This window comes from Stigmatopora argus, chromosome 11 (genome assembly GCF_051989625.1).
Source record: "Stigmatopora argus isolate UIUO_Sarg chromosome 11, RoL_Sarg_1.0, whole genome shotgun sequence".
NCBI lineage: Eukaryota > Metazoa > Chordata > Actinopteri > Syngnathiformes > Syngnathidae > Stigmatopora > Stigmatopora argus.
In genome coordinates, this window is record NC_135397.1 from 8,042,541 (window position 1) to 8,064,833 (window position 22,293).

At 39.1% G+C, this 22,293-nt stretch overlaps 1 protein-coding gene and 13 non-coding genes across 15 annotated transcripts; all 14 read left to right on the top strand.

The window, feature by feature from the left end:
* Positions 1 to 2,670: 2,670 nt before the first annotated feature.
* trnaq-cug (transfer RNA glutamine (anticodon CUG)) lies at positions 2,671 to 2,742 on the top strand. Its single transcript has one exon. It is a non-coding gene; the product is annotated as a tRNA-Gln (tRNA).
* Positions 2,743 to 2,841: 99 nt separating this feature from the next.
* Positions 2,842 to 2,913, top strand: trnaq-cug (transfer RNA glutamine (anticodon CUG)). Its single transcript has one exon. It is a non-coding gene; the product is annotated as a tRNA-Gln (tRNA).
* A 1,285-nt stretch (positions 2,914 to 4,198) lies between these two features.
* On the top strand, positions 4,199 to 4,270 carry trnaq-cug (transfer RNA glutamine (anticodon CUG)). Its single transcript has one exon. It is a non-coding gene; the product is annotated as a tRNA-Gln (tRNA).
* Positions 4,271 to 4,369: 99 nt separating this feature from the next.
* trnaq-cug (transfer RNA glutamine (anticodon CUG)) lies at positions 4,370 to 4,441 on the top strand. The gene has a single exon. It is a non-coding gene; the product is annotated as a tRNA-Gln (tRNA).
* A 99-nt stretch (positions 4,442 to 4,540) lies between these two features.
* Positions 4,541 to 4,612, top strand: trnaq-cug (transfer RNA glutamine (anticodon CUG)). Its single transcript has one exon. It is a non-coding gene; the product is annotated as a tRNA-Gln (tRNA).
* A 99-nt stretch (positions 4,613 to 4,711) lies between these two features.
* On the top strand, positions 4,712 to 4,783 carry trnaq-cug (transfer RNA glutamine (anticodon CUG)). Its single transcript has one exon. It is a non-coding gene; the product is annotated as a tRNA-Gln (tRNA).
* A 99-nt stretch (positions 4,784 to 4,882) lies between these two features.
* On the top strand, positions 4,883 to 4,954 carry trnaq-cug (transfer RNA glutamine (anticodon CUG)). Its single transcript has one exon. It is a non-coding gene; the product is annotated as a tRNA-Gln (tRNA).
* A 99-nt stretch (positions 4,955 to 5,053) lies between these two features.
* On the top strand, positions 5,054 to 5,125 carry trnaq-cug (transfer RNA glutamine (anticodon CUG)). The gene has a single exon. It is a non-coding gene; the product is annotated as a tRNA-Gln (tRNA).
* Positions 5,126 to 5,224: 99 nt separating this feature from the next.
* On the top strand, positions 5,225 to 5,296 carry trnaq-cug (transfer RNA glutamine (anticodon CUG)). Its single transcript has one exon. It is a non-coding gene; the product is annotated as a tRNA-Gln (tRNA).
* A 99-nt stretch (positions 5,297 to 5,395) lies between these two features.
* trnaq-cug (transfer RNA glutamine (anticodon CUG)) lies at positions 5,396 to 5,467 on the top strand. The gene has a single exon. It is a non-coding gene; the product is annotated as a tRNA-Gln (tRNA).
* A 99-nt stretch (positions 5,468 to 5,566) lies between these two features.
* On the top strand, positions 5,567 to 5,638 carry trnaq-cug (transfer RNA glutamine (anticodon CUG)). The gene has a single exon. It is a non-coding gene; the product is annotated as a tRNA-Gln (tRNA).
* Positions 5,639 to 6,644: 1,006 nt separating this feature from the next.
* On the top strand, positions 6,645 to 6,716 carry trnaq-cug (transfer RNA glutamine (anticodon CUG)). Its single transcript has one exon. It is a non-coding gene; the product is annotated as a tRNA-Gln (tRNA).
* A 99-nt stretch (positions 6,717 to 6,815) lies between these two features.
* Positions 6,816 to 6,887, top strand: trnaq-cug (transfer RNA glutamine (anticodon CUG)). The gene has a single exon. It is a non-coding gene; the product is annotated as a tRNA-Gln (tRNA).
* Positions 6,888 to 7,302: 415 nt separating this feature from the next.
* Positions 7,303 to 17,751, top strand: ccdc85a (coiled-coil domain containing 85A). Of its 2 annotated transcripts, none has more exons than XR_013303863.1 (4): positions 7,303 to 7,868; positions 8,882 to 9,955; positions 15,775 to 15,832; positions 16,538 to 17,751. XR_013303863.1 is itself a non-coding variant. In XM_077613239.1 (4 exons), the coding sequence occupies exons 1-4, from the start codon at positions 7,647 to 7,649 to the stop codon at positions 16,551 to 16,553; spliced, it is 1,359 nt and encodes a 452-aa protein (XP_077469365.1). In that variant the 5' UTR covers positions 7,303 to 7,646; the 3' UTR covers positions 16,554 to 17,750. The 2 variants fall into 2 exon arrangements, 1 of the variants encoding a protein (XP_077469365.1); XM_077613239.1 differs by having other exon boundaries at positions 8,882 to 9,944; positions 16,538 to 17,750.
* The last annotated feature ends 4,542 nt before the right edge of the window (positions 17,752 to 22,293 follow it).

A 22,293-nucleotide genomic window follows, 5' to 3' on the forward strand; every position in this document is an offset into this window, starting at 1 on the left:
ATACTAATATACTCATTCTAACCAAGAATGTGACGACATAGTGCCGCTTATTATACCATTTTAAATGACGTACATTGAATGTCCTTAAATTGTTACTTCCCATGTCAGTTTACCACAGATGTGCCTCAGAACACTGAAATCTCATCTGTCCGCACAGGAAATAATTTAAATGTTTTTGTTATATATCAGAGGCATTTACTATACAATATATAATGGAGATTGGGGTTTGTTGTCCCATGGGTTTGTTTTCACACTTAAAAGAGTGGTGGTGCATGATATTGGTATTGTAATAGTAATAATAGGGGCAAGGAAAGAAAAAAAAGTACATTGTTTTTATTGTTAAGTCACTCATAGCTTTCAGTTAAGATGCACTTACTTTTATTCAATTTAAGTCAATTTAAAAATTTCTAAGGATTCACGGTTCCTTTTTCATGGGCTTTTACAGAATCATTTTATTGTTATGAAGAATTTGCCATCAAACATTATGAGGACAAGCTACAATTTGGATGACTATTTCGACTAGTGGTATTGTGTCGTGTTTTCTGTTCTATTTGGAAATGTTGTGAGTTGTAGAGGCCATAGAATCGGCAATACATAGGGGAACATTTGAATCAACCAATCTGTACAGAAACAGTTCAACAATGATAGATGGATCATGCAAAATACTTTAAAAAAATAAAGGTGTTGCAATTTATTCACATTATCACAAATAACATTGATTGGTTACCCTGTAAACATACACTTCCACTCAAAGTCACTTCAGTTGCTTGCGTTCAAAGGGTACACTTTCCTGACCTCAACATCAGAAAGACTCATTTTTGTAAATGGAAAAGGCAGTTAGGCAAAAAGCTGAAGAAGATAAAGAAAGGTCGATGTTTAAAGCACTTGGGACTCCTCATGGTCAGTGAAATTGGGCTGTCACGATTGATCTTCAGCTGCAGTGGATAGCACCATGTGACAACACAAAAACATCACATCTCACGCTAAAGCTTTTGCACTAATCCAGTTTCCCCCTGTTCTTGCAGAGGTGTGCAACACTATTATGGCAGGAGGGCAGAGGGTGCACAATAGTGATGCTATTCTCATTTCATGTGTTGTTACTACAGCCATTGTTCTGTAAATCATTCCAGGATTTCACCATTACTCTATCATTTATGGACCACTGAAGCTGCTGTCTTTTGCCTTTAGTGTCATGATTTGACTGGAGCAGTAAAAAGCCTTATGATTTCTAAAATGCTATCAAAATTCATAAACAGTAAAGATAATTACAGTTCTCTTGTTTTTATTTAAAACTGCAGTTAGCACAATAATGAATGCCACAATTGTGAATAGTGGAGACAGGAAAGGTGGTATTAAACAAATCAGAGCTATGTGGATGAATAATCCTGCTTTAACAAAACACTGTTATAAAAGAAGATTACAGTATTTTGTTAAGGTTCTTTTTTTGCTTAGTATATTTCCACAGATGTGAACACAGATGCATGCATGGAGATGCAAAGACATATTAAGGACCTCTCTCAGAGTAGACCTACTCTACATTACTACTGTGTGCAAAATGATGTGTGTTAGAAGAAAGAGGTTTTTGTTCATATTTTAGAAGGTGTGCAGCACCACAACTCTGTATGCAACTCTAACAATGAACGCCACTGCCATCTACAGTAGTGGTTGTGGAATAAATCTGTATTCTACTAGAGTCAGAAAAGCAAATTCCGCATGAACCTAAAATTAGTTTTCGTGCATGTGCATCTGAAACTTTGTGTGATATAATACACACAAAGTTTGACTTTTGAGAAAGACAAATATCACAGTGACCAGCTGAATAAAATGACAGAAGAAAATCATCACAACCAAATAAACTTTACAATAAGGAGCAATCCAATACCTCTTTAACCTTAGTACAGTACCATGTCATGTCCATTAGTAAAGTAAACAAGAGAGGAAACACAGCATGGCTGACAAATCTGCTTTTCGGCTAGAGCAAGTTGACTAATCCTCCTTCTCCAAGACTGATGTGGGCAAACTAATGCCATATAATCCAGGCAAGTCGACATCGACATTGTGTGCTTGCAATAGAAAGGCAGAAGCATAAACTCCTTAAGGATCACAGTACTGTGGCATCCACAATGAAAGCTTGACACGCAAAGATGTATGAATTTTTAAAAAAAATCAAGATGTATATAAATTCCTCGCAGCACTGATTGGCCAAGCAATGTGATGTGATCATTTACAGCCAGTGATGGTCAAGGGTGGCATGTTAGCGTGAATAGACATGATAAGTCGATGTGTCTTGACATCTGCAGCAAAGGCATATGATCTACACAGTATATGTTCAAACGAGTACAAGCACAAATCGGTTCTATGGTGTAATGGCCAGCACTCTGCACTTTGAATCCAGCAATCTGAGGTCAGCTGTTGGGGGAACCTGAAATATTTTGTTACCTGCAGCAGCACTTTGTACTAACCAATGAAACCATATTACTCACATTAAGAGCACAAATGGTTTCTATGGTGTAATGCTTAGAACTCTGGACTTTGAATTCAGTCATCTGAGTTCAAGTCTCAATGGAACCTCTACCTTTTTGTTTTCTGGAGCAGATATTAGCTTTTCCATTTGCAGGACCTAATGTCTTAACTAATAAATGCATATGATCCACAGAGTATGCTCAGACGGGTTCTATGGTGTAATGGTCAGCACTCTGGACTCTGAATCCAGTGATCTGAGTTCAAGTCTCAGTGGAACCTCTACCGTTTTGTTTTCTGGAGCAGATATTTCAACTTCCCTATGCAGGACCTAATGTACAAACCAAAAAAAGCATGTGACCCAGAGCTGATGATCCAATGGGCTCTATGGTGTAATGGTCAGCACTCTGGACTCTGACTCCAGTGATCTGAGTTCAAGTCTCAGTGGAACCTCTAACCATTTCTTATCGGGAGCAGATATTTCCTCTCCTTTATGCAGGACTTAATGTCCAAATTAAAAAAAAAACATATGATCCACACTTCTTGCTCTAATCTTGAGCAGATATTTCCACTCCCCTACGCAGGACCTAATATTTTAACCAATAAAAACATATGACCCACAGCACATACTCAAAGAGGCTCTATGGTGTAATGGTCAGCACTCTGTACTCTCAATCCACTGATCTGAGTTCAACTCTTGGGGGAACCTGAAGTCTTTTGTTACCTGCGGCAGCACTTCCCTAGAACAAGACAGATGATAAAACAATGGAGGAGAAGCGTTTTTTTAGTAGTTCAGCTTCACGTAAAACGCAAATAGTAAAACTTGGGAAAATGGAGGAAAAAATATACTGGACAAAAAAAAAACTACTTGTTCAGTTTGTAGTAATGGTTTCTCTCTGAAAATAAAATTGGTGAAACATGATGAAACTAGGGGACAGAAATATTTTAGTTCATTTTAACCCGATGTTATAGCTCTGCATATTTTAAATTTGTTTTTGACTCTCCTTTGGCTCCACCATCAAACTGGGGCCCCCGGGGTGATGGGTCAAACGTGACCCTCAGGACTCTAAGGAGCTACGTCCCTGTCGTCATTGTGTTTTATTTTTTAAACCTCAACAAACTATTGATTATTGTATTGTACAACACGTATCCAAAGAAGGAAAACCATAGCTAAGCCTGTACTACCATCTAGTGTTGAACATTTGTAGTGAAATTGACATTTGAAAACATCCTTTAGGTTTGAGCCCCAAAATTATTGAACCTATTTTTTCTGATACCAACAAGTGAGCTGTTTGTCTGCACAGACGGAACATGAAGGAAAAAAAGAACAATTATTTCCTAAAAATATTCGAGACAGGTAATAAGATTTAAGGAAAACTGTAGTTTTGTTATTTCAGGAAAGTAAGGTTGTTGACCTGAGCCCAAATGCCCCAAGTGCTTTTCACCCATTAATAATATGAAAGTTTGTATAGAAAATAAAAAGTTTACCTACGCTTACATTAATACCTAGGAGATAATTAGACTATTCAACGACCCTACCATGGAGCAGATATTTCCAATCCCCTATGGCAGGACCCCATGTTTTAACCAATAAAAGCATATGACCCACAGTCCATACACAAATGGGTTCTATGGTGTAATGTTCAGCACTCTGGAGCAGATATTTCCACTCCTCTATGCAGGACCTAATCTGATCTTAACTAATAAATGCATATGATCCACAGATCACACTCAGATGGGTTCCATGGGGTAATGGTCAGCACTTTGGACTCTGAATCCAGTGATCTGAGTTCAAGTCTCAGTGGAACCTCTACCTTTTTGTTTTCTGGAGCAGATATTTCCACTCCTCTATGCAGGACCTAATGTCTTAACTAATAAATGCATATGATCCACAAAGCACACTCAGATGGGTTCCATGGTGTAATGGTCAGCACTCTGGACTCTGAATCCAGTGATCTGAGTTCAAGTCTCAGTGGAACCTCTACCCTTTTGTTATCTGGAGCAGATATTTCCACACCTCTATGCAGGACCTAATGGCTTAACTAATAAATGCATATGATCCACAAAATGTGCTCAGATGGGTTCCATGGTGTAATGGTCAGCACTCTGGACTCTGAATCCAGTGATCTGAGTTCAAGTCTCAGTGGAACCTCTACCTTTTTGTTTTCTGGAGCAGATATTTCCACTCCTCTATGCAGGACCTAATGTCTTCACTAATAAATGCATATGATCCACAGAATGAGCTCAGATGGGTTCCATGGTGTAATGGTCAGCACTCTGGGCTCTGAATCCAGTGATCTGAGTTCAAGTCTCAGTGGAACCACTACTGATTTGTTATCTGGAGCAGATATTTCCACTCCTCTATGCAGGACCTAATGTCTTAACTAATAAATGCATATGATCCACAAAACGTGCTCAGATGGGTTCTATGGTGTAATGGTCAGCACTCTGGACTCTGAATCCAGTGATCTGAGTTCAAGTCTCAGTGGAACCTCTACCTTTTTGTTTTCTGGAGCAGAGATTTCCACTCCTCTATGCAGGACCTGATGTCTTAACTAATAAATGCATTTGATCCACAGACCAAACTCAGATGGGTTCTATGGTGTAATGGTCAGCACTCTGGGCTCTGAATCCAGTGATCTGAGTTCAAGTCTCAGTGGAACCTCTGCCCTTTTGTTAACTGGAGCAGATATTTCCACTCCTCTATGCAGGACCTAATGTCTTAACTAATAAATGCATATGATCCACAGACTGAGTCCAGATGGGTTCCATGGTGTAATGGTCAGCACTTTGGACTCTGAATCCAGTGATCTGAGTTCAAGTCTCAGTGGAACCTCTGCCCTTTTGTTATCTGGAGCAGATATTTCCACTCCTCTATGCAGGACCTAATGGCTTAACTAATAAATGCATATGATCCACAAAATGTGCTCAGATGGGTTCCATGGTGTAATGGTCAGCACTCTGGACTCTGAATCCATTGATCTGAGTTCAAGTCTCAGTGGAACCTCTACCTTTTTGTTTTCTGGAGCAGATATTTCCACTCCTCTATGCAGGACCTAATGTCTTAACTAATAAATGCATATGATCCACAGAATGAGCTCAGATGGGTTCCATGGTGTAATGGTCAGCACTTTGGACTCTGAATCCAGTGATCTGAGTTCAAGTCTCAGTGGAACCTCTACCCTTTTGTTATCTGTAGCAGATATTTCCACTCCTCTTTGCAGGACCTAATGTCTTAACTAATACATGCATATGATCCACAGGACATACTCAGATGCGTTCTATGGTGTAAGTTTAAAACTCTACAAACTTGATTATTTTATTGTACACGTATCCAAAGAAGTAACACCATAGCTAAGCCTGTACTACCATCTAGTGTTAAACATTTGCAGTGAAATGGACAGTTAAATCATCCTTTATGTTTATGCCCCCAAATTATTAAATCAAATTTTATACCAACAAGTGAGCTGTTTGTCTGCACAGATGGACCAAGAAGGAAAAAAAGAACAATTATTTCCTAAAATATTTGAGACAGGTAATACGATTTAAGGAAGACTATAGTTTTGTTATTTCAGGAAAGTAAGGTTGTTGACCTGAGCCCAAATCCCCCCAAGTGCTTTTTACCCATTAATAATATGAAAGTTTGTATAGAAAATAAATAGTTTACCTACGCTCACACTCATACCTAGGAGCAAATTTGAGTGTTCAATGACCTTACCTACCATGCATCTCTTTGGAATGTGGCAGACAAGGGGAGTAGCCGGAGAAAACCCATGCAACACATATGACCCACAGAACATGCTCAGGTGGGTTCTATGGTGTAAAAATGGTTAGCACTATGGACTCTGAATTCAGTGATCTCAGTTCACGTCTCAGTGGAACCTCTACCTATTTGTTATCTGGAGCAGATATTAGCTTTTCCATTTGCAGGACCTAATGTCTTAACCAATTATAAGCATATGACCCAGAGTACATGCACAAATGGATTCTATTGTGGAATGCTTAGCACTGTGGACTCTCAATTCAGTGGTTTAAGTTCAAGTCTCGGTGGAACATCTACCCTCTGCACTCTGAAACCAGCAGTCTGAGTTCAACTCTAGGTGGAACCTGATGTCTTTTGTTACCTGCAGCAGCACATTGTACTAACCAATGAAACCATATTAATCACATCAAGAACACCAATAGGTTCTATGGTGTAATGGTCAGCACTCTGGACTCTGAATCCAGTGATCTGAGTTCAAGTCTCAGTGGAACCTCTACCTTTTTGTTTTCTGGAGCAGATATTTCAACTTCCCTATGCAGGACCTAATGTCTTAACCAATAAATGCATATGATCCACCAGATGAGCTCAGATGGGTTCCATGGTGTAAAGGTCAGCACTCTGGACTCTGAATCCAGTGATCTGAGTTCAAGTCTCAGTGGAACTGCTACTGTTTTGTTATTTGGAGCAGATATTAGCTTTTCCATTTGCAGGACCTAATGTCTTAACCAATAAAAGGATATAACCCAGAGTACATGCACAACGTGTTCAACCAACCAACCATACATCTGTTTGGAATAGGGCAGGCAACAGGAGCACCTGGAGAAAACCCATGAAAGGAGCACTGAACTAGGATCCCTAAATATTTTTAGGACTACTATTTAAATGTGCACTTCATGGTGAATGTTTAAATCTCATTATACTAGTATAATGACAATAAAGGCATTCAATTCGATTCAAGAACTACTACATACGTATATACTACTTTGGTTGCACTGTTCTAAAGCGGACACCAGGTGACGCACAAAGCTAGATCTCCGAAGACGGGCATGCAGTGACATTCCAACATGCACACACCGGCTCATCCTGACTCTCTCTGCACCTGCAGCATCGCCGTTCGGTCCCTCCTCTTCCCTGCGCAACGGTGGTGGGCACCGAGCAGAGGATGGTAGACGCATGGCGGCCTCAAGCACCGGAAGAGAGACCGACCGGCACCTATCGTCAAGCCGCTCATTGTCTCACACAGCTCCGGCGATAATCCGGGTATCATAGGCTATGGAAGGAGCGCCTTAAATGACAGCGATTCCGATACATCAGAAAGGGTGGTCTGGGGAACCCGAACGGGACTGGATAAGATCAGTGCTTTCTCGGTCTTACGATTTCTTTTGGACACTACTTTTTGGGGTCCCTATTGGAGTTTGAAAGGATGGAGAAAAGCGCAAGAGACAAAGCACAGAAAAGGACAGAGAGTCACGACATCGCCAAGGTACCCGATGAGGATCTGCTTCTGTGGGGTAAAGACGAGCTGGTAAGACAGTTGCGGAAGACCGAGACGGAGAAGAGGGGTGTCATCGTGGAGCACGGGAACCTGATGCGGGAAGTCAATAGAAGGCTACAGCAACACCTTAATGAGATCCGGAGTTTAAAGGTGAGGTGGGCTGAGAGTAGAGCAGGAAAAGCCTTGGAAGAATGCCCAGGAAAAATGTATATATATATTTAAAATTGACTAAGGAACATTAGACTGTGTAGAGAAACATAGAGGTAGCACTTTGTTAGAAAACTGGATGATGATTCAGTTTTGAAAAGCTATTCTTTGTTTATGTACACAAAGTATGGTGACCCACAGTAAAATGTTTTACATGTGAATTTTTTAATATGACTTCAAGAATTTCTTTGTTAAAATGTATAAAATTAAGGGTGGTCAAGTGGTTAGCGTTCTCCCTGGGCTTGTGTGGGTTTTCTCCAGGTACTCTGGTTTCCTCCTAAATCCCCAAAACATGCAGGTTCGAATTGAACACTAAATTATACCTACGTATGAATCTGAGCATGAATAGTTGTAGGTCTGCTTGTTCCCATAATTAGCTGGGATAGGCTCCAGCACCCCTGCAAACCAATGGGTTCAGAAAATGAATGGATGAATCTCAAATTAATAAGAGTATTATAAAAAGCAGAGGTGTCACTCCCGGTCTTATGGGCATGGGCAAAACTCAGAATATGCAGAGTATGTGAACAAATTTAGTGTACCACATTCTACAAAATTCAAAATTGCATTTTTAACTGTTTTCATCGTGTTTACAAAGATTTGATACGTTGTGTGTGTATTATTTGGTGTTGTAGCCAAAATTAATTGCACAAAGTTGATTAACATAACTGGAGTTAGACTTATAAAGCACTGGGGGAGGAGGAAATCCTGCCGTGTTACATTTGCTGTTGACTTATGAGTTGTGATGATGATGCTATCTGATAATTGGCATGTGAACTTATGAACTGTACCCACATGTGATTCCATAGATACGTGATTACAGACTACCGCCTCTCCCACAGCTAAATGATACTCATTAAACTTCATGTTAAGCAAAGAAGAAAACCACTTAAGAAATGATTATTCCTAATACTTTACTGCAGTGTGTGAGCTTTTCTCTTTTGTACCTTAAAAACTAGGACGTGAACCAGAAATTGCAAGAAGATAACCAAGAGCTCCGGGACCTCTGCTGCTTCTTGGACGATGACCGTCAGAAAGGGAAAAGGATGACGCGAGAGTGGCAGCGCTTGGGCCGTTACAGTAGCGGCCTGATGAGAAAAGAGGTGGCTATCTACCTGCAGAAGCTAAAAGAGTTAGAACAGCGGCAGAGTGATGTTATACGAGATAATTTGGAGCTTAAAGAGGTGTGCCTCATGCTGGAGGAGGAAAGGGCATCTGTGCTTGCATTAGGGAGAAGTGGCAGTGGTCAAGAGGTGCCTGGCTGCAGGACTTCTATTGACAGCCAGAACAGCTTGTCTCAGCTGGGGGGAGGTTTATGTGCCCCTGGCCTTCTGCGTGATGTTGGTGACGGTAGCAGCACCTCCAGTGCAGGAAGCACAGACAGCCCTGATAACACTCAGCACAAAACCTCACCTTTGGGTTCATCTGCTAGCCGTGGATCAAGATATGCTTCCTTGGAACCACCAACCCGAATGGGAGATGCATGCGATCCCACAGGCAGGAGGCATAGCTCCACCCCAGAATATCATACCTTCCCCCAGCCGTGCCGCCCACGAGGGGGGTCCCTTACCAACTTGGAACCACAAGGATGTGGAGGACACAGCCCCGAGAAACACAAGTCTCCCCACAGGCAACCCCGTGACTCCTATCGCAAAGCCTGCAGCTCTGACCTACTTGCCCAGAAGCAGTTATTAATTTTAGGACAAGTATCACCAGGTTGTGGGAAGGGCATAGCCAAGTCCAGCCCAGAGTTGAGTCAAAGACACCGTCCAGAAAAGGCCATGGGAGCAAGCTGTGGGAGCCTTGAGGCCAAGAAAGTTCTAGGAACACCTGAACATCTTCGAAAAGCACGAGTGATTGTTGGGAGTCCAGAATCTATACGACACCACCATCACTATCCAATTGGGCCAGGGTTGGAATATAGCAAGGGGGGCAGGAGTGGAGGCTCCCCAAACCGAGACATGGTTCACAGGAGGGCTGCTGGAGAGGAACTGACACACCACCAACAGAGTCTGTACAACGGTAGGCACAGGGTAATGTTCATTTGTATTTAAATTCACATTGATTACTTGCATGTGTTATTAAATAGTCTTTGGCTAGTGCTACTTATAGTGCAACGTATAGTCCGAAAAATACTGTACTTACCTTTTATTATGTATTTTACTTAGAGGCAGGCAATTATGGCTGCAATCTTTTAAATTCTGCAGAGGCCTTATACGCTGTTTGTGTGCATAACCCTGAAAAAGAAGAGAAAAAATAGTTTACATGCTGTTTTTTAGCAATGCTTTTGTAAACAGAAACAAATAAGAAATGAAGGTTGTCGGAGCTAATTAAGAGCGTTTCGATTAAATGAGGCGTTCATGCCGTGATAATACGACTTTGATTGCAGATTCACTGTTGGAAAACATGCATTTTTGCACAATTAACACGCATAAAAGCGTCTTAATAACATATTAAATAGTGTTCAACAATACTATGTTTTTTCCCCTGGTGCCAAGTGTCCAATCTATTTGAAGCGGATGACAGCGTGTGAATAAACGTTCATAAATGTATTGAAATTTCTACAATTTAAGTGACACGCTTTTGTCAAAATTGCCCATCAAACAGCATACATTGTACCCTCTTTTTTTGTATCCCTACCGAGTTCAGACTGTTTTGAGATTGAATTGCTGTCTCATAAAAGTAGGCCACAGTTCACCTTGGTCACCTTCACTGCACTTCCAACTATGAGATGACTTTGTTACCATGACGACCACAGAGCAGATACCACGGATATGAGTGGCTATTTGCTGAAGCTGCCTGGATTGTGAATAAAAATACCTAAAAATTCCCAGAAAATTGAAATAATTTAAGAAATTCAGACCTTTTTATGCACCAGAGTTCCATTTGAACTATGTTCTCATTTGCTTTTCTGGCAGACTGTTCTGGTTGTCAGATCACAGCTTCATTGCTCTTTAATTAAGGTGACTTTGAGTCCAACACCCAGCTTCACAGAGACTGTCATTTGCTTTGGTCCAGCTGCCATACTACTTAATCAGTTCTATCTACCTTTTTTTGAACCGTTACATAAAGTTTCTTTTCATTTAACTAGATTCTGGAGAATTTGTGTAAGGATGATTCAATCTGTCACCCAAGAGTAACCTCACATATATTTTTGGTCACTTCCTATATTTCGGGTTACTTCCTTAGTTTATTGGCACCCATTGACGGCATTACATGTCTAATCCATTATTTTCCCCAAAATAGAATGAAGGTGTAGCGCCATCAAGGGCATATAAAATTTAGCATTCAGAGCCACTCCTCCTAGTTTAAATAAAATGACTTTTCTGACAGCTTAGACTGAAAATGAATACAGTGTTAGGTTGGGTGAAAGTATAGACCATCGTTAACAACCCTAAAAAATTTGAATAAAAAAAAATATAATAATGGTTTAAAAAGTACTAACACTTGTTAACAACACTGCATATGTAGACAGACTTTTTCTGTTTTAACAATTATTCCATAATAGATTTCTTCAGTCATTTGATGAAGGAGGTCATTGAGTACTCTGTTTCAATAGCATTAAAATGACTGCTTATGGCATTACATCATTGCAGTTTTAAAAATTTCAGAAAACAAAGGAGGATTTTTGGTGCTTAAATCGCACCTATCGTTGTCAGTTTGACAGACGATTTAGGAAATGAGAATGACCGCTTTGCTGTCATTCATCTGCTAATGGGGCCAGGCTCATTTCCATGCGCTATGCTATCTTGATAAGATGATATCTGTTTCCTTTTTTTATAGACACGAACACACGCGCCAAAGATCTCTGTGCAATTGTGGAAGTATGTGCGAAGTGTTTGGCATATGTGAGAGGAGTGTGTGCAGTGGTGTTATTTTTAGCGTCAGGTGTTAGGGATGGGTACCTTTCACATTATAACTGGGGTCTTTCCAGAAAGAAACTCTTCTAAAAGAGTGAAAGAGCCTTTAAGCCAACAAACGTGCACTAACTATGTTGCAACGAGTGCAATATGTGTCTTGTTTGGAAAAAAGGAGCCCGGCTTTTAAGGGATTTTGATCCTTGATCGTTCCTCCGGGAACTCCATGTAGATATTAAACAATTACTAAGTGGTTTATTGGAAAAATGTTAAAAATATCTACCAATGCGAAAGCTTTTATCTTTGACATGTATAGAAACTACAAGAAGGTAATTCAATGGACCCATGTACATAAATATCAGACAACTAGAAGCTCATTTATTCCTCTCGTGAGCCCGCTAAAGCGCATCGACATTTTGCTATCTCAAGGCCACTCAGCACCTTACAAGACAGGCAAGTGAGGAAAATGTGAAGTAACCAAAGTGGGTGTCTTCAAGTTTATCCATTTTGCATGAACTTAATGAGAAAAGGCAAAGATAAAAAATGATGCTGTTAAGAGCAATTAAATATAGTATCATAGACTTTCAACACCTACGCTTATAATGAGATTTATTTATTTGTTATTGTGAAAGGAGACAGGTATTTTTATTTTTTGCACATCTTCAGAAAAAGATATGTGCGGCAGAGGAAGAGCAGTGCATAAATTGATAATATGTCATTGAAATCGCTGGAGTGGGTTCAGGTCTCAAATTTTGCAGTAGCAAGCAGGTTAGTTATAACCCAGTACAGTCAGCAGTGGTAGCAGCCACTGCAGCAGCAGTCAGCTGGAAAGTAATTTTCGGCATCAGTCTCATGACGGGTGGAGTTTATTAACAAAAAGGAGAATTCAAAATATCTAATTTAACTTTTCAGTGCCACTGTTGATGTTAGCCGTTCAGCCATGCGGCTCTTTTCATCATTCTGATATGAATTTAAGTGACTTTATTGCTAGTTTCTTACCAGTAGACGGCCAATCCATTTGAAGTGCAAGCAAATGAAAGTTCGTTCATTCACTGCCATCCCTTCCATTTCAAATGGATTGGTCGTCTAGTGACATCAGTGGCAGCCAATGAGTTGAGGGGCTTTGACACCTTTATAAAATCAGTAAATACTACATTGAAAAATGGAAGTTTATCTTCATACGTGCGAACATTTTTATGATCTCAGGGAGTCACGTTTTCATAATCAGCAGAGCACCTTCACCAATGGATCGGCATTAGTTCTATAGTTAGCAAATAAGCAAAGGAGCGACGTAATGTTATCACCATCAAGACTGGCTTCATGTTAATTACTGCGTACAACCTAAGAATGTTGAATGTATATGATCAAGATTTTCATTAAAAAAAATACAAAAATAAACTTGATGGTTACTAAAGCACTATATTGAGCTTATGTTATTTTATGTTTTTCCCATTATTTTTAACAGTACAATTCTGGCAACTAGACTTGTAGTGTACACACAGAAACAGGCAATCACTGGCCAATCACAATCTCACAGCCACTGAATACGTTTTGATCCCAAACTTCGTCAAATGATGTCAGGCAAATGTATGCTGCACCATCCATAACCCCTGCATTGTATTTTCGTTTATTAAAACTGTATTTGAAGACTGTGCCTTTTCGTAGGCCTATGTTTTGGTATTATGTATTAATAAGTGATTCATGATGATTTTTCTTTTTTCAAGTGGGTTCTGGTACTGTTTTGTTTTACGTTGTTGCACATATGCGAATCATCTCCTTTGGGTGGAAAGTGCTTCATAGCGGTAATCGTTGTTGACACCAGTGTTTAATTAGTTCCACCATAATAAAAATGCGGCATTTCAATTAGGCTGCATGAAAGTTGGTTGTTATGGATTGAAAGAGCGTAAACAAAATTAAGAGCTCCATGCGGCTTGGGCCAAAAGTTAGTGAGGCTTGTGAATATTTAGCAGTAGAGTCATACATCAGTGACCTGGAAGCTTGCTGGATAATAAGATGGTAGATTACAGTGAGATAAGGGGTATAAAAATATATGAACATCAACATTCTATCCGTTACACCACAGTCTGAGGTTAGCAAATGTCTAGTGGTTTTTTCAGACTTATTAAGCTTTGTCTGGGATTTTTTTTTGAGAGAGCATGCGATTGTAATATACTTTTGTGTGCGCACGCGTGTGTGTATAATCAGATGTCCCGTGTTAAGTACTGTCCTGCTAACTAGGCCAACAGCTGCTTTCATGGTCATTTATCTCCAGTCAGCTTTGATGCCCTCTTTTTGTCCTCATATTTCAACAAAGACACGCATTGCAAAATTAATGGTAGTGCACAAAGACCATTAACCCTTTACAGGGCTGTCATTTAACTCACTGGCTGCCATTGACAGTGGAGGACGTCCATTCAGGTGTTGCTTTTAATTTTCGGCTATGCACTTGGTGAATGAACAAATTAGCTGCCCCCTAAATAAATGTCACTCTGTGGCATTATAATGCCATTGGGGGTGGAATTATTTCAAATACAACATTGCAGCCTAAATGTGAAGTAAACGTATTACCAAAAATAATGACTTTCCCGATAAATGCGTAAAGGTGCTGTAATACTAACACTATTAAACATGAATAAGATATATGGTTTTGTGTGTTCAAATTGTATAGCCTATTGTTATTCCCTTCTGGTGTGGAGTTTATCAAAGCCAAATTGTGGTAATACTTTCATGTGAAGGTGTGTGCGCATGAATGATAAATAGCCCCCGTCAAATGCGTTTCTTCTTTTTGCTGTGTCTTTAAAATAAAAATGCAGAACCCTTGGATCAGAACAGAAAAATTGTGCGCCTTCATAGACACTCTCTTCCTTCATCCATCCACCCTTGTCCATCATACTCGCTGACATGCACAGTGAGTGAAGTGAACCAGAGGACACAGCTGTGTATCAGCCCAGAGGCTTGTCTTTCAGTTTGTATGTATGTGTGTCTCGCTCTGCTAGCCGGGGCCGCTGGGATGCTGCTCCGAGGTGCAAGCAGGTCACTGTGTGAATGAGGGCATATTGAGTTTAGCAAATGCAAAGGAGTGATGTTTGGAGCTGTACACAATGCAAGGAATTTGCATGACATGACGGCCGTTCTCACACGCACGCGCAAGGTCTCGTCTGCTTGGTGACAGAAACTCTGAGTGGATGAAATGTGCATAGATGGCTCGTGATGCCCGTGAAGTTGTCACATGGTGGAGTTCACACGAGTGTTGAGATGAACAGACCATCTAATAATAGCTCGGTTTCTGTTTTGTTCTGGAATTAGAAACGTTTTTTGATGGCCCTTTAAGTTTTATACATTTGTAGAAGTCTTTGGAATTTTAACTGAATTTGTTTGTTTCTAGAGACGATGCTATAAATGTGACGATTCAAATTGATTGGATGTCTTCCGACGTCAATGGCACTGTAACATGACGTGAAAGCAAAATCCGGCAACTAGCATGATAAAATGAACTGTCAGTCAGTCAAAGTTTAGTTATATAGGTCACTATTTTACAACATTATGTTGTTTAGTCGTTAGACGAAAAACCAATTTTAACATTGCTAATTTATAGCAACGCTGCATTCGTTCCTAATGAGCTGCATCTGAATTTCTTTAAAAATATATGTTTATAGTCATTAAAGATTGAGGCAGACTGACACCTACTGTCACCAAAGGAAGAGACAAGAAAAGATGACTGGGAGGGAAAACCACTACGAGGGGCTGTCCAACTGTGACAGGAATCAAGAGCAATAGACAGAAAAAGAAAGTATTTCATATGGACAACTGGAATTACATGTACTTTCAAGGTGCGCCACATATCTTTGACAAGGTTGAAATTTGGTCATTAGAAACCATTCTTTGCATCCCTACTGCAGTGGTTGACATTTATGCAAATACTTCTGCAGTCTGTACAGACTCATGAATAAAGTGCCATCAATGCTTTCATTGATAATCTTATTTTTTCCTCCTAGTTCTGATATCTGCTGGCTGCTGCACCAACCCGTGCAAGAGTGTAAAGCTTTGGGATAGGTGAGCTTCTTGTATGTAGGAAAGATTTCATGCTTTTTAAGCATTATACCATTACATATTTTGGAGTATCAAATTATACCATTCCAGTCCAAATGTCATATCCACATTGGGTAACGCATTATGTAATTTTAATGGTAATCTCTCAAATGAACGCTCATTCGCCCCTTCCCATCGAAATGAATTGGCCCTCTAGCGCCATCATTGTCTCCAGTTTAAATGAATTGGGTGTCTATCATTGTCAATGGCAGGTAATATGATAGTGTACATTTCCTCTTTTTACACCATTTTTAAAAATGCATTTGTAGACTTGTAGGCATAATCTATTCGCACAAAACAAAGGTGGGGTCAGCTCGCTTTTCAATGGATTAATACTTTGTCGTCTATCTGTCGATATAAAATATCGAGCTTTCTAACCTCAATGTTTAATACCACTAAATACCCATACCCTGGTGTATTTGCGTGTACGTGCCACGGTGATAGGTTACCCTGGCGTGACCCTGGTTTTAATGTACTGACTGCTAGTGAGTGATGGTGGCGGTTAATATTTAATGACAAAGTAGCTCGTAGTGGCGGAATAAATCAGCCTCCATCTTAACCACGGGAGTAAGGATCCTTGCATTCTGCTGACCACACACGATCGCTCACAGCCCATACATTCCTTGCATAAATATGCAGTAATTGCACATTTCCCTTTGTGTCTTACAGCTTTGACGGTTCCTGACCACACCTGCCTCGTGATCGGATGCTGCTTGACTACAGTCACTCCAGAGAGAGAATGTTATTAGCACATGTATGGATGGAAGGAGACGTGGATCAATGCAAAACTGAAAGAAGTTGAAAGAACTGTTGCCCTATCGGCTGCTGCTGTGCATTTCTGTAGACCACCACAAAAGACTTAAATCACTTCTTTTTTTATGTATTGTGAAACACCCACATCTAATTCTCATTCTAAAAGAGTCCTATATAGTTGTAAAAAGAGCATTGTATGTAATCTACAACCTACAAATGGGAAACACGGAATCCCACAGTAGAAATGCTAACATGACAATACAAAGTGCATTCAATGTCTATAGTGCTGCTAGTAATAATCGCAATGAATAAGAAAATTTGCAATGGCATAACTTTTTAATGCCATAGTCAGGGTAGTGGTCCACATCGCAGGCACAACATTATCTACTGTATATATTTGGGATGTATTGATATTTAAATTTTATGGATCAATATTGTCATTGTATCAATCTCATGGCACAATATTTTCTTGCGATATTGTAGGAAAGCTCAAACTATTGGCGTAATGTTGACAGGAAAGCTGCAGCAGAGGCAGTGGCAAAACATTTTTGTCTGCTATTAGTGTCTCTCGAGAGGCTCTGTGACGTTATCTATGGGTTTTTGTGAAAAAGTCATTTTTAAATCTCCATGCATTTCAGTTTGTCTAATGTTAACATTCGTTTGCCACCCAAATGCTGTACCAAAATGCTATTTTAGCTGCATCAGAACACTGTTGTGGCCTTGTTAAGCACATACTTAATAAGCTATAATGAACCTCAAATTGAATTCTATACCAAAACAAGACGGTCCAAATCAATATTGCAACACCTCTATTATAGATGTAAACATAAATGCTGAATTTAGAGTGTACTACCTCACCTATTGTCTGACATAAGTGGTGCAGAAAATGAATGGGATTTGATATACGTTCTAAATAACAACAAATTTCAATCCATAAAGCATGAGAATTTCTATAAATACAGTACTTCAAATGATTTATGTTATGAATAATGTGTCAAAACTACTGTCATAAATTTTATGTAAACTTAACATTTTATAGGGGGTTGATAGCTTGACATTAGTGAGAGGATGGGTTGAGATATACAGTTGTTTGCAATGAAGTATTCTTTTTATATATATATATATATATATATATATATATATATATATATATATATATATATATATATATATATATATATATATATAAATGGATGTTTAATTCAAATTTAAGCTTCAAAGAAATAAATCACCATTATTAAAATTATTTGAAGGCATTTGAGGATTTGAAAGGAAGCTCAGGTCCTGCAAGACTATTTTTATTTTGAATTTATTTTCTTTCTTGCCTTGCACATTACAAAATGAGCAAAAAGCAAATATGATTATGTCACGTTCATCCACTAGTAGTTTGTAATCTTGTGTCCCTTTTTCAAAATAAAAAGAAATATTGTGCTTTCGATTCGGTTCATAAAATAATTTAACAATAGTACTGTAAACTGTAACATTTTATAAATATATACCAAAAAATATTATTTTTGACTTCCAATTATATGATGTTGCTATAACTAATATATATCTAAAATTGTACGTAGAAAATAAAGTGACTTTAGATAAAACACCCTTCACTGTTTAGTGTGTGATTTTTGAAACGGCTACTGTATTGTATTACCTCATTCATATCTATTTAGAATGGAAATTAAGAATGATTATTGCTCATATAAGAATTGAAATGACATAAAATTAACAAATAATAGTAGCATTGCTGCAAAAAACAACATACAATGCACCTAACAAGATGATGCTTCCAAAATGCTGTCTGAGATTGTATTCTGCCTGCAGCTGATGTGTGGGTGGGAAATGCTGGTTTTCAAGCTACAGCTTTTATGACCAGGGGATGTTTTGCACCACACGACTTTTGTACATGTGTACTGTTGAACAGATGAAATTTCCATCGCTCTCATTAGAAATCTACAAAGGTACTCCGACCTCAGCCGAGATGAAAACATTGGGACCGCTACCTCAACACAAAAGGACACAAGGACGAGAGCAGCTTTGATCATTTGCTGCACATAAATTATGAAACTGGCTTTGATAAAAACGAATATATCAAATACAACTGTGAAATAAGCAAAACTAACAGGTTCAATAAAGCGCAATTCTAACTATAATATATCTTAATTTGGCGGATTATTAGTATTGCCTTCACAGGGCCACATTGTAATCTTGGAAATAATAAAACAATCTTAAAGTTGAAAATAAGTATAGCCCACTATATATGCTATTCTATCGTGTCTCTCTTTGTTTTGAATGGTCAGTCAGAAGTGGGAAATAGGCAACGAAGCATATACTCAAGCGACATGTGGCCAGCATCTATTGCACGAGTCGCTCACGTCCCTAACAAAAAAAAAACGTGTGTCTCTACCCACGCACACAAATACTACATGCACCTTTCTGCCTCATTGACTGCACTTGTTCTTACATAATAGATTACTGAGCCATGATCATCTGCTGAAAACATCAAAATGCAGCATGTTTGCTTGAATTTATGTTTTGTAAAAAGTGTAATATAAGGCCTGCAGGCTGGAACTGTTCTTCTAGAGTACTGGTTCTTAACCTTGTTGGAGCTACCAAAGCCCAGTAGTTTCATATGCGCATTCACCGAACCCTTCTTTAAAATATGATTTTTTTTTCTAATTCAAGATATATAAATTCCTTGCAGCACTGATTGGCCAAGCAAGGTCACGTGATCATCTGCAGCCAGTAATGGTCAAGCGTGGAGTGTTATTGTGAATAGACATCTTGACCTCCATGGCAGAGGCTCCACCGAACCCCTGAGACCGACTCACCGAACCCTTAGGGATCGATTGAACCCAGGTTAAGAACAACTGCAGTAGGGGTTCCATTTCTGTCAATTCTGACTTGTTCTGCCTGTCAGACACGTTTTAGGTCAAGCGTACAGAATCATAATCTAAAACCCAAAATGCATCTGGACATTTATGTAAATTTTAAATTATTTCTATAAAATACATTGGTTACATTTGCATGGACATTGTATTGATTTAAAGTCTGATCAGAATAAAAATGCTTCATGTACAGACCCATTTGGACCAGGTCGAGCTCATTCTTTTCATGATTATCAAAAAGCCTGTCTATGCTTGCATCACAGTTACTGACTCTGGTTTCCAAGACGGCTACAAATAAGCCATTGTGAAATTATATACAATTTTTTATTTCGAAATTATGCCATAATTCTTTGTCAACAAAAAACCCACTTATAACTTATATTGATTATAGTCGACATAGCCAGAGCCATTTGATTGTAGACCTTGTTCATTTCAATTGGACACGTGGAAATGAGATTCACCAGGTGATGGATGAGCCTGAGCGCCGAACTATTTAAGCAGACTGATTGAAGGCCCATGTGTCCACCTTGCAAGACTCCATTTTGGCACTGCAACTATTGCAACGCCATCTCTAAGTGATTGGCCATCCCATTGGTATAATGTTGTAACACGGTGGCCGTGTTTGCTGACAACTAACTTGTGCAGATGAATTGTGACTTCATCAGTCGCCATGCATGCACATTTATGACTCCCTTCAAGTTTTGGGTTCTACATGAAATTCCAATACAAGAACAGGACTTTGCCACATCAACTTAAGAAGTGCACACCTTTTTTTCCCACTACTTTGAGGTCAGATTGAATAATATCCCTTCTGTTCATACATAAATTGGTCATAGGGAGCTTTAATTTATTCATTTACTACTGTAACCTCTACAGCTGCTTATATTTATACTTTTGAATTGATTAACCCCCTGTTGTTATTATTAGCTTCATAAGTAGTAAGGTAATGAAATGTATGTATTAGTATTTAGAAAACTCCTTAGTTTTAGAGTGAAGGAATTTAATCATTCAGAAAATTAAGTATTTATGTTCTACAATCTATGTGGACTGGAGTTATGAACGTCTGTGACGTTGTAATTTTCTTACAGGCACTCCTATGTTGTTTAAATGTTTCCTGCCTTTTTCGTATGACTTTGATGATGACAAGCAATATGGAAAATGTAGGAAGGCATGTTATAAAAGAGATCTAAAATCAGTTTCAAAAGTCAAAAGTCAATTCCCAATGTGGAAATGTCATTGCAAGTGGCAGATTAAAAGAGGAAATTACAATGTGAATAGAATTAGTAAAAGAGAGCGCATGGCTCAGCACTTTCTCTTCTCATTAGAAGTCGCAGTGTGTATGCAGTGCAGTGAAAATGTTTAGGAAACTTTTCCTCTCTTCTTCTGGTCAAGTTGATTCTCCAGATACAGAACTTCAGTTGAAATGCATTGTACTGATGTTTAACATTGTTGGCAATAACATGAAAATGTCAATAGCTTTTAAATTCAGTTTCAGGAATTGTGTTAGTGACTAGAATGGTAATGATAAAGCAAAGCAACGTTCAGACTGCAGGTTAATTCTATTTTTTTTGCCCATTTGCAACACGTATCTTTTGAGCAGTCAGAACAGTCCAATTCCAATTTTTAAAAATGACACCTAAGCCTGTTCGTATTGGGCTAAAAATTGGATTCCTATTTGAAATTGACACCACTATGTATAAATTCATATCTGTATGACTGTGAACCATACATCATCACCTAGTGAAATATGTCACTGCTGTTCGAGAAAAAAAAAAGAGCAATGGCTGGCAAATGCACAAAAAATACACTTTGCTTCTTGATATTGCATGCGAAGCTATCAGGTTAAAAAAAGTTAGCTTCTGGACCATAAAACTAACCTTGTGGCCTGGTGCACGAGTGGTTAGTTAGTTCCGGGTCCGATCCCCGGTCCGGACCTTCCTGTGTGGAGTTTGCATGTTCTCCGTGGGCTTGCATGGGTTTTCCCTGGGTACCATGGCTTCCTCCCTCATCCTTAAAACATGCAGGGTAGGTGGGACCCTTGTGAGGCTAACAGTACAGAAAATGAATGAATAACTGACCTCCAAAAGCAGTATTTGGAGGTTGGTACACAGGCGTTACAGGAACCAGGTTAATTGCTGGTGGGTGGAGCCTTCTGTGCACACCTGTAGGCCAAGATCATCAGGATATCATTTAGGTGCAATATAAGATGGATAGGTTTATTTGTTTCTTCACTGCTTTAGACTGTCTATCATAACAAATCATTGGTATTTGTGTAATATGTTTTATTTGGGGACTTTTGTTGTTGCAGGGCTTGAAATGAGAAACCTACATAGTTTTGTCTGCTTATCTCAGATGGGCCAGTCTTTGAAACTTTTAACTCAATACCGTTTTACAAACCACGGATATAAATTTTCTTCATGCGACTCTTCACTTGCTGGATGCCGCTGACGCAATATAAGTCTAATCTATTTGCCGTGGGAGGGTTGTCAGCGAATTAACCAAACTGGTTGCCCACGCGTGATAACGTTTGTTCAATCCACAGCTGATGAATGAAATTGTGTGCGTGGTTGTATGTCTATCACTGTCAATGTCAACCAATAAGTTGAAGTACAACAGAAGTATTTAAAATGGAAAAATAAAATCTGTCCCCTCACCATCAAGGTTATGCCAGTGATGCGTTACAGGTTTTTTTTTAAAGCATAGAGTCCTTCATTAATTGCAAAGTAGTTTTGGCTGCACTGTAAAATGGAGATTGATTGCATTTTCGGCTGTCAATCAATGTTTACTGAG

Bases quoted from the DNA above. Each gene is read 5' to 3' on its own strand.
- ccdc85a (XM_077613239.1), top strand. From the start codon at position 7,647: ATGGAGAAAAGCGCAAGAGACAAAGCACAGAAAAGGACAGAGAGTCAC. The intron at 7,869-8,881 runs GTGAGGTGGGCT...CTTAAAAACTAG, and splicing joins ATGAGATCCGGAGTTTAAAG to GACGTGAACCAGAAATTGCA. The intron at 9,945-15,774 runs GTAGGCACAGGG...TTTTCCTCCTAG, and splicing joins CCAACAGAGTCTGTACAACG to TTCTGATATCTGCTGGCTGC.